Genomic DNA, 11,682 nt, shown 5'->3' with positions numbered 1-11,682 from the left:
CAGCAGCAGCAGCAGCAGCAGCAGCAGCAGCAGCAGCAGCAGCAGCAGCAGCAGCAGCAGCAGCAGCAGCAGCAGCAGCAGCAGCAGCAGCAGCAGCAGCAGCAGCAGCAGCAGCAGCAGCAGCAGCAGCAGCAGCAGCAGCAGCAGCAGCAGCAGCAGCAGCAGCAGCAGCAGCAGCAGCAGCAGCAGCAGCAGCAGCAGCAGCAGCAGCAGCAGCAGCAGCAGCAGCAGCAGCAGCAGCAGCAGCAGCAGCAGCAGCAGCAGCAGCAGCAGCAGCAGCAGCAGCAGCAGCAGCAGCAGCAGCAGCAGCAGCAGCAGCAGCAGCAGCAGCAGCAGCAGCAGCAGCAGCAGCAGCAGCAGCAGCAGCAGCAGCAGCAGCAGCAGCAGCAGCAGCAGCAGCAGCAGCAGCAGCAGCAGCAGCAGCAGCAGCAGCAGCAGCAGCAGCAGCAGCAGCAGCAGCAGCAGCAGCAGCAGCAGCAGCAGCAGCAGCAGCAGCAGCAGCAGCAGCAGCAGCAGCAGCAGCAGCAGCAGCAGCAGCAGCAGCAGCAGCAGCAGCAGCAGCAGCAGCAGCAGCAGCAGCAGCAGCAGCAGCAGCAGCAGCAGCAGCAGCAGCAGCAGCAGCAGCAGCAGCAGCAGCAGCAGCAGCAGCAGCAGCAGCAGCAGCAGCAGCAGCAGCAGCAGCAGCAGCAGCAGCAGCAGCAGCCATTTTAGTAGAACGCATTTTTTGGCACTATCGATCCCTCAGAAATGCATTGAGCGCAGCTCCGGGTTCAGCATTGATTAGTTGATCAGTAAACTACAGCAGTGCTTAAAGATAAAAAACAAAATGCTTTGGGCCTCATAAAAAGACTCGTATGGTTGAGCTGTGGTGACTTTCAAAAAACTGTAACACCGAAGTCCTAAATAAAAAACAGAATATTATAACTTTTTCAAAAAAAAAGGGGTTTATGTTATGTTAATTAAAACACAACCACAGACCCAAAAATAAATAAATAAATAAAAATACTGCTGCACAATCACTGCATTGTGTGTGTGTGTGTGTGTGTGTGTGTGTGTGTGTGTGTGTGTGTAAAGTCGATGCCAACGTGGTGCTGAGGCCACCGCCTCGCCCGCTGCTATTAATATGAAATAAACCACCGGGTCTCTGCGGCATCGCCCCAGTCACACCGCAGATATCGACACAGTTAATATTTAATATTGTATTTGCCATAGGATTTGCTTATTTAAGTATTCGAAAACAGTACATTAAAATACAAATTAAAACTGAGCTCTAGGCGGATACATGGATTTTTTTTTTTTTTTTTTGGGGGGGCTGAGTTTACTTTGCATTCAAATTTTATTTTGGCTTGCTTATAAACGATCTGACCAAGTTGCATAAAATAGAAGAAAAAAAAATCATTGATGGAAATCGGGCAAAGCGGGCTGCACTGATCAGTTCCCCACGCCATGTTGACCCTGCAGTTTTTAACAGATTAAAAACTGGGCAGAGTTAACGTGAGTCCAATAAAGGGGGTGGATCCAGATATGAAGTTTACAAGTTCTTGGTTGAAGTGTAAAAGTTTTCAGCGCGCTGTTTTGGGTTGTAAACCCTGGTGAATTAGGAGAGAGGAGCCAGCAATGAAAGTTAACATCCATCACCACCGCGACCAATAAGGTGCTCTGGCCGGCTGGCTGAGCACAGATGACGGATTCGCTGCTGTGCGGGCTTCGGTAATTCATTTCCGATAGCAGTGGTTGCTGGGATCAATACAGGGACATTAACCCAAGCGGACACTGCTGTTCTCCTGATGGCACAAGCCAAAAGCCACCATCCCTCGTTGGCAATCAGCAAAGACACGGGTTTTAGGGTCATTATTTTGGGGAGAGGAGCTGTGTGCCAAGGCCACTGATACCACAATATATCAGTGAAGTTATGGATGGCCATGACCTGGCTGTTGGTAAACACCGGTCAGGGAAATTATTTTATGCAATTTGCAAATGATTAGTGATGCCACTTCCGGGATTGTTAGACTATTTTTTTTCTAGCTCCCGGTCGAAATCCTAATGGCCTCATTTTACATAACATCGGTGTGAATGCCAAGGCTTCTCACTTGGTAACAGAGTTCACATAGCTTACAGAGCAACTAAATGCTTACAGGAGGACTGCTGTGTTGCTATGGTTGACGACACACACACACACACACACACACACACACACACACACACACACACACACACACACATCACACTTACAGTCACACACACTCCAGTGCGTTCAAACATGTCTGAGGTGTTGATGTGTTGATGTGATTTTTTACAGTTTTCTCATGTGTCACTTGTCATGTGTGTCAGCACATGTCACCATATAAACAACTGCACAGACTCGGACTGGACACAACGATTACATGCAACGACACAACACAATCCTCTAAAACATACTATAATTTTTGTGAAACTTCCAATCAGATTGTGATTAGACTGTGTCAGATTGGTGTTGATTCAAATCAGTAATTTTGGGGGGGGGGGGGGCATTTATGGTCAAAACAGCATGAACACTAAACACAATACCATCACAAAGTACCAGTCCAGTAAACCACAGGCTTTATATTGCAACCTTATCGGTTTTAACATATTGAATGTTTGTATAATAGCTATATGTCATTGAATTGCTTGCTGCACCATATTGTACAGGTGTTCATGATATTTTGTCCACCCTATATAGGAAGTAATAGCTGAAATTTAAAAAAAAATAAATCCATATTTTGTCTGTGTTTCTAGGAGATGGAAAACTATTCTGGGAACTTTAGTGAGGCTTTATACATTCTTCAGTTTCCACCAAATACGTGTGACTTATCCGTTAGCCCTTTTACAAAATCCGGTCCCTCGATCTCAGCGCGCTGCTATAGGCACCAACCTATCGATGCATCTCCTGATCCATACATACTCTGACATTGATGGATTGCTGACCTGCATTGACGTCAGCGAGCAGCAGGTTTCACACATAACTTTTGTGAGGCACGAGATATTATGTGAGAGCCGATGTGTTTGAGAGTTTGATTTTCGTACACTGAAATCCGAGGAGCGAAGATGCCAAAGGGGTCAAAACCTGGAGGCTATGATGAAATGATACTCAACAGGATTTATGTGGTAACATTTTCTGGTGAAAGGTGAAAAGAAATAAAATCACTCGTACGAAAAAGCTTAATGGAAAGACATACTTTTCAGATTTTGGGAAGCGAGATGCAGATATAATTTCATCGGTAAATTGGTTACAGTCGAAACGTGTCAAAGGTCATCCACGCAGTCAGTTGTCCTGTGTTAAACTCTTAAAGAACTGGTTATTTTCTCGTACAAATTGAGTCGTTCTTTCAGTAGTTATCAGAAAATTATGCATCTTCATTTTAGCCTGTGAATAAAGATCGAAGACAATAAATAAATAAAACAGCAGGGGCTGTAAGCTATGGCCTCCTCTTCGAGATAAATTGTGGTTTTCTCACTAGACTCGTGGCCTGATGTTACATATGTCAATTAATATTTAACTTTCAAGAGAGACATCACATGCGCTGCTGGCGCCGTGTCAAACGCTTTTATCAGAGAAAACAAGGAGCGAGTCCTTCTTATCCATCTGAGTGTAAATGTTGCACACGCTGCAACGGATTGCATTTGTGTGTTTTATCTTAACGGGCGTCTAATGCAATCTTTTTTCAGGAATTTGAGGTTCAGTTTGCAACATGAACAACCCATGACATAGGGGCCAGTGACGTCAGATGGGCCCCAGACGGAGTGCGCGAGTGCGGGGATACGCCGCGGGGGCGCGCACATGCGCACAGGCTCGGTCTCATCCCGACACGATCGCAGGCACGTCAATATACACACAGAGAGCAGAGCAGCGCTTTGGGTATAGTAGAAGGTGCTCCACAGCGAAAGAAAACCCAGGCAGGCGCAGACACCTTCACACACCGAGCAGAGGTTTGCCGCGCAGTTTGTGTGGCGGCCGGGACGCGATTTTTTTTAAAACCATGCTGGATTGACCGCAGAGAGGCAACTACAATCAATGGCTCGGCTTTGAAATCGTTCAAAATTTATTGGAAAGGAGTGTGAGATAGAGCGGCAGCGGGAGAGGGAGAGAGAGGAGGCGAGACGCGAGGGAGAGAGCGAGAGTGGCGAGAGGGGTGGAAATAGAGATCCTTTCAACAATGGAGCTTACAATGGAAAACATTGGAAATCTGCACGGTGTCTCTCACTCCCATCAAACGAGCGACTTAATGAACTCCTCACACGCGCGCCAGTCGTCGGCGTCGCATCGGAACTTGGTGTCGCACGGACGGTCAGCCATGGTGTCCAGCATGGCCTCGATACTGGAGGGAGCGGGGGACTACCGCACAGACCACGCTTTGTCTGGCCCGCTGCATCCGGCGATGACCATGTCGTGCGACTCCGGGATGAGCCTGAGCAGCACCTACACCACGCTGACGCCGCTGCAGCACCTGCCCCCCATATCCACCGTCTCGGAGAAATTTCACCATCCACACCCGCATGCTCACCACCACCCGGCGCACCAGCGGCTGGCAGCTGGGAACGTCAGCGGCAGCTTCACCCTGATGAGGGACGACCGAAGTCTCGCCTCCATGAGTAACCTCTATGGCCACTACCCCAAAGACATGTCCGGCATGGGCCAGCCTCTGTCCCCGCTGTCTAACGGCCTCGGGTCTTTGCACAGCTCCCAGCAGACTCTCAGCGCCTACGGTCCTGGAGCCCACCTCTCCAACGACAAGATGCTCTCCTCGGGGGGCTTCGAGTCCCACGCAGCCATGCTGTCCCGGGGCGAGGAGCACCTGGCTCGGGGTCTCGGGGGCCATGGGGCCGGCCTCATGACATCCTTGAACGGCATACACCATCACAGCCATCCGCACTCTCAGGCAAACGGGTCCATGCTGTCAGACCGGGACAGGCAGACGGTGGTGGGAGGCGGGCAGGGAGCTGGGTCGGGGCAGGTGGAGGAGATAAACACCAAGGAGGTGGCACAGCGAATAACAGCAGAGCTCAAGCGCTACAGCATCCCCCAGGCCATCTTTGCTCAGAGGATCTTGTGCCGGTCCCAGGGAACACTGTCTGATCTGCTGCGGAACCCTAAACCGTGGAGTAAACTCAAGTCTGGCCGGGAGACATTCAGGAGGATGTGGAAGTGGCTCCAGGAACCCGAATTCCAGCGAATGTCAGCGCTCAGGCTTGCAGGTGAGTGAGGAGACAGCTCCCAACCTGAGTGATGTGGAGGGATCAATTAGAAGTCAATGTGGCGAGACTGTCAATATCTGCTCAAACAGACATTACTAGAAGTTATTAGTCGATTGTATCGAGTAAAACTTCATCATGACAGTTGGGGTGTTAAATGTTGGGGGGAAATCTATAGTTTGATTGATGCTACAATCCATGACAGTATAAACAGACGCTGTGCAACCCTGGACGTGTTATAAACAAAAGAGCCGCGGCATCTCTCAAAAGCAGAGCGGGTGCAAACACAGTCTGCACAGACCTGTTTGTTTTTGCGCACCGAGTAGAGCGCTTTTGCTCACGGATTCAGGATGGATACACACCGCCCTCTCCCCGTCCGTCTCACTCTATGTTCTCTCTCTCTCTCTCTCTCTCTCTCTCTCTCTCGCTCACTCGCACAAACAAAAACACACAGGGAAGGAGAGCAAACAAAGGAAATCAAAGCGGGATGTGACCCAAATTGATTGCATCTCGCAGCGGTTTCGCTAAAAGTAAAACAGAGCCACACTTTGAGATAACTGCAGCCCGAGCATCGAGTTTTACTCCGTATCAGAAGAACTTGACATAATACTTTGGCACTCCCTCTGTCAAATAAGCGCGTCGTCGCAAACGAGGATCGTCTGAGGCCTGGCCAAAGAGTCGGGGGGGGGGGGGGCACGACCTCCTATGGATCAATATTTCAGGTCCAGGGGTCCCCTCTCAGAGTAGCGTACTAATAACTGATCGATTCGGATCTGAAAGACAGGGACACGAACAGATGCGTCTTTCTCTGGCCTCTGTTGACTCCTCTGCGCCCTGGGCCATCTCGGCTCCGAAGTTGGTTCGGGGGCCCGTTTAGACATTCTGTAGCTGAGAATTTGGTGTGTACGGAGGTTGGCGAGGTCATGTGTGTGTGTGTGTGTGTGTGTGTGTGGGCTCACTGGGACGTGATAACAGAACGGACTGGACTCCCCCTCTGTTCCGTCAGAGGAGAAGTGAGACGCAAACCCTTACTATCTCCCCGCTGTGGCTCTCTCTCGATGCTTCGTCTCTTTGATCCGTCGCTCTGCTTTTTTAAAGCTCGAAGATGATCCCACTGAGCGCTGTGATTTGAACCCACGTCCACGCCCCCCCCCCCCCTTTAAACCGTTTAACACTTACAGCCTGCTTAACGGGACGCAAAGGAAAAACGAGAGACGTCGCAGTGGGGCTGAAACCCAGGTGTGAGTGAGAGGTCCCCTCTCATCGATGTTCGTGTAGACGCCCTGTTTAGAAGTGCTGCGCTTCCAGACGTCAATCAGCTCTTCTGTGTCGTATTTCAGCGAACAGTTCAATTAGGCAGATATAGTGGCATATTTTAGTTCTAGTCAATGCCCTATTGAAAAGCACTTAATGGCATGTAAATTGTTCCTTTGCGCATTTAGTGGGGTTCTGGTAAATAAAGATTTAAACACTCCACAATTGTCTCTTTAAGTGCCACTGCTGTTAAAGCTAATTGGGCTGTGGGGTTTTATATCTTCCACACCACATCAGGATAAAACCGCCCAATTCAGCTGACATGCTGGAGTGGACCAGGCTTGTGCAGTGCACACCTACTGCATATTCTAATGTGGTCGGGCCCAGGACAGCCTATGGGTGTCAGGTGTGTGTGTGTGAGTGTGTGTGTACATTTCTTCTCTACGTGGTTGTAGGAAGGAAATTAGGGCTGCACAGTTATCTCGATTTGATCCAGTGGCGATGGATGTTATAGGTGATCCTATTTTAAAATACATTACATTACATACAATACAGCATACGTTTCTGCAAAATATGTTTATTTTTCTTTGTTGAAACAGCAGATTTCAAGCCTCGTTGTGCATTAACCTGCTATTTCAATAGGTCTCAGGGAAAAATCCAGTTGGGCAAAATGACAAATGACTTTTATGTAAATGCAGGGAGCAACATTTTACTTATTGCATTTAAAACCACCATTATCCTCGGTCCGCATGTGGACTGTGAGTAGGAGTTTGATGTGGGGGGGGGGTGCTGAAAGTGAGGCTGGCCCATACTCGCTCGGCCACATCAATCAATAAATTCAAATTACTATTCCAAATTCATCACAGTCACTCAAATCAATGCAGCTGCCCTGCTTAGCTAATGTGAAAATGCCAGTGTCTGCACACACACACACACACAGACACACGACAATCCACTCCTGAAACGAAAAACAGAGCAGAGATTTGGTTTTCTGTTTGGGGGGGGGGGGGCTTGCGTCCTTCACGCTTAACATCTCCCAATGCAACGAGGGCAGCAAAGACCCGCATGATTCCCCACCTATTGTGTTCCTCCTATGCAGGGCCATAACACCAAGGCCGAGCAAACGGGGGGGCTTTTTATTATATATGTTCCGAGCATCTGCACCTGCATTAGTCGACTACGGTATTAAGTAAATCGGAAGCTTCGTGGTGAAGCTGCACGAGTAAGAAAGACACGGGCAAAGCGAGGTTTGGGAGGCATTTAGAGATCGCATTAACGATAAAAACAATTCGTCTTTGCATCTGTGGTGAATTCCACACTCCATCTCAATGTATTTGGTCGGGTCAATACAGCACTGATCGATAAGGATAGCCAGTGCATCTATCAATTATCCCGCCTCAGCACTCTCTCCCATTGCTCTCTCCCCCGGAGCAGAGAGGGGGAGGCGAGAGCCGGAGAAGGGGGGGAAAGAAGACAGCTGTTACAAAAAAAAAAAAAAGAAAGAAAGACAGACAGAAAGAAAGAATAACACTGCCGCACACCATTTTCTTTGCTGTAATCATGTTCCATTTGTTGTGTGTAATACACTTTCACTCATTTGCCCCTTGGGGTGCGGGTTATGACGGTGTCATTCGGGTGTTATTCACGCCCGGATGCCGGACAACACAGAGAATAGTGTATTATATCACCAAAAATCCCAGAAGTGGCGCCTTTCTTTTCTCGGCAGCACGAGGCACGCAGCCCTATTTCTTCACCGTGGTACCGGATAGCCGGGCCTATGCCCTCCTTTATCCTTTCCTTGTGAAAGTAATGAGGTGCCATGGCATGCCAAGGTCCCGCTCCCTCAAAAAAAAAAGAAAAAAAAAAAAAAAGAGCGTACTCGGTGCATTACCATCTGAATGGCCGGAGCACGTGCCAGGGTGTGCAGGTCAATACCCACAGGACACGGAGGAAAAACATTGTTGAGAATGAGGGTGGGAGGCCTCTATTCATGTTTCAATGGACTACACGCAGTTTACACAGGCCCTAATCCGGGAGCAACCCCCCCCCCCTCCCCCCAGGTCAAACTGCGCTCATCGTTTTCTTTGGTTGCCTAAATACTTTTATCTCATTTGGTTGCCTCAAACTGATAAAAGTAGCATATTTTAGAGGAAAGAAGGTATAAATGCTGCCCCCCCCCGCCCGCAATACAGTTACAGCTTTTATTTCCCTCTACAATGCATTCGAATGAAGAAGCATATAGTCTGTTGTTCTTGTGTTTTTCAGCAGGTCGGTTTTCTGGTTTTAAGGCACTGTCCACAGTGCTGAAATCTGCCTCCATCCACGCTAGACTGCAGGATCCGGTCTCTGTTTTGAGGACAGCTCAAGGTGGTGACCTGGAGTTTTACCAATACATAGTTAATAGCATTCTTGTAGGCTCTAAACACCATTATTTCATCCAACAGCTTCCACCCATCGATCAATATTACAATCCACAAACGCGTCAATCACACCTTCCTGCACCCTACTTTCCAGCCCAGCACGAGGCCAACCGGGGTTTCCATTTAAATCACATCTCTACCTTTTTTTTTTTTTTTTCTCCTTGTTGTTGTTTCTGGGAGCTGCAGAATACAAACCGAGGGTCATCTTTATTTTGGGATCATCACCAAAAATATCCCAAAGCAACATAAATACTCAGGAGTGAGGCTCTTTTTGGTCATGTGAGCCAGGATAATGGGTTTTAATTGGATAGGGCATTAAGATGTGATTGATGCGGGATAATCTAAAACAGGATTTTTTTTTTTTTTCATGAAGAGATGGCTTGATGTTAGCCTGCGAAATGATCGATTGGTACTTTAATAATTGATGTGTGAGGGGAAGATAAGGGAGTAAAGAGTGCAGCTGCGGTTTCAGAGCCTCGTTGTTCGTTAAGCACAGCAACGCGTGCTGTAAGTACCGAGACACGCATGTACAAGCATCGCCTTTGAAATCCTCTGGTGGGGGAGCAACAGTCGTTTTCTTGAGGTTATACCTCGAGGCTATTTTTGCTTAAATCCCGGGTTTCAGAGTAGCTCATACCAGATGAAGTGACATCTCAAGCTTCGCATCGTTATCCGTAGCCCTGCACGAGGAGGCTGGTTGTGTGTGGTGGAGCCTGAACTCGAGTGATGCCACTTTGAATTAGCGTGGGTCTTCATGTCGTGGGCTGAAATTAACAGTCACAGCACACATGCGCCCTCATATAAGCTTGATATTGTTGTATTTAGATGACAACAAAGGCCACAGCTTCCCATCCTGCCCGACTGCAGAACGCAGGAGCAGATCGTGCCACCAGCTGCAGCCTGCCTACGTGTCGCCTCTCCGCTTCTTCCCCTCCTGTGTGTAGCCGATGTGATCGGGATGTAGAGTGCGTCTGCGCCACATTGTTAAGGCCGATCTGGCGAGCCCTGAATCTGTATCGATTTCCATTCCCCGGCCTCTCCTTTCCATCTCTGGAGCTGCGCCATGCAGCCATGCAACCCCCTCCAGCTCCACCATGCAACACCATTTCTCCCATTAACAGCTCACCCTTCATAACACACAGCACAATGACTAATGCAGGCATGCCCCCGCGCTGGCTTGTTGCACACCTCGCCGCATGCTCCGGTCAAAACAGTCAAATGCTCGACTTGAAAGTCTGGGAGGTTTAGCAGCGCCGCTCTGTTTCTGCGATGGAGCGGGATTAGCAGCATGGGAAGACTTTAAGTTCACAGTCGTTTAACCTCCTTTCGCTCGTTATACATCCCACCCACACTGTTCCGTCCTGCACACACGGCTCTGGCCCCGTCGACCTTATTATTCAAAATAATGTCATTTTAATTGAAATCAGATTAGTCCGAGTGAAGAAGCAGGATCCTGCACTGTCCCCCACATCTTCACCCATTTCACACACGCGCGCACACACACACACACACACACACACCTCGTTCCAGTTCACACGGGGGGGGCTTAACAATTAGAAATGCAGTAGAGGTCTGGACTTTGTATAGTCTCGAATACCGTCTCTTCTATTTTAGATGATCAATTCCTACGCTACTCCGTCGCCCCCTCGCCAAACTGGATCGATAGGAGAGAATGACCTTTAAATCAAATTGCTGGCAGAGTCGACTGAATGCAAGCGGCTAGCATCAAAGGGTTAATGGCGCTGTGTCCCCCCCCCCCCAAAAAAAAAAAAAATAATAATACAAAGGGCCCAGACCTCAGATAATCATCGTCCTTGCGCTCTGGAGTCAAATGGCTGCACAAGAAGGGTGTTAAGATTTGGGGTGAATGCTGTGCGGCTGTCGGTGTGAAGATGGCCGGTGAAAAAACAAAATCAACCCGAGGCTTTCGTCCCGCCACAGCGAGCGGTGGTTTACATAAAGAGCCGACGCAAGTGACGGTTCCGAGGAGCGGGCTGTTGTGCAAGAGCGCAGCAGCGCATTGTCAGTGGCGCTCAGCCCGCTGTTATGTAACGCCGGGATGCCCCCCCAAAACTGGGTCTGCTCCGTGCGTCCTGCGCGCCTGCAGGACGGATCGCGTCCTTTGAGTGCCGCAAAATAGCAAATTAAACGACGAATTTTGGCATCACCTTGCTTCACATCGGCTTTCATTTTTTTTTTTTTTTTTTATAATTCAGCAAAACACCTGAGATGTCAGCACTCAGCTAACTGTGCGATTTCTGCGGACAACATGCGTCAGGTGTCCCCGCTCCCACGGACCGAGGAGACTGATACTTTGGGAAATGAGTGACTGATTACTTTTTGGGGAGAGTGGTTATAAATCTGGGTCCAGCGGCGCTGAAGCAGCAGCGATGCCGGGCTGCTTATCAGACGCCCTGACAGGCCATCGCTTATTAAAGGCCCGGTAATGGCTTGTTTAATGCGCAGGCTAAAAACACAAGGCAAGGACAACGTCCGCGCAATCGAAGAGATGAGAGGCTTGAGTACCACCGTTGGGTTTCTGTAATAGCCAGAAGTTATTTAACTTTTACTTCCAATCTGAAATTTCTTAGACCGAGAGAAAAAAAAAAAATCAGGGTATTTCTACTTATTTCTTACACCGATGCATGTTTTAGTAAAAAGAAGCGGCCATAAGAAGAAAGTAGGCCTACGCTATTGCAGATGAAAAAGAAGAATACACATATTTTCCTTACAACAAATAAAACAGTCTGTGGGGAATTTTCGTCACCAGTTGAAGGAAAAATAAGCTTTCGAGAGC

General features: G+C 48.7%; 1 protein-coding gene across 1 annotated transcript in view; it reads left to right on the top strand.

Moving 5' to 3' along the window:
* The first annotated feature begins 4,175 nt into the window (after positions 1 to 4,175).
* onecut3a (one cut homeobox 3a) overlaps positions 4,176 to 11,682 on the top strand; it is a 17,217-nt gene continuing 9,710 nt past the window's right edge. Inside the window, exon 1 of the mRNA XM_040129173.1 lies at positions 4,176 to 5,214. Within this exon, the coding sequence (XP_039985107.1) occupies positions 4,176 to 5,214 (1,039 nt within the window). The remainder of the gene's footprint in view (positions 5,215 to 11,682) is intronic.

The sequence above is a fragment of the Xiphias gladius genome, chromosome 6, assembly GCF_016859285.1.
Source record: "Xiphias gladius isolate SHS-SW01 ecotype Sanya breed wild chromosome 6, ASM1685928v1, whole genome shotgun sequence".
In the NCBI taxonomy this organism is placed as follows: domain Eukaryota; kingdom Metazoa; phylum Chordata; class Actinopteri; order Istiophoriformes; family Xiphiidae; genus Xiphias; species Xiphias gladius.
The sequence above is the reverse complement of the archived record's forward strand: the minus strand, read 5'-3'. Positions and strand labels throughout refer to the sequence as shown.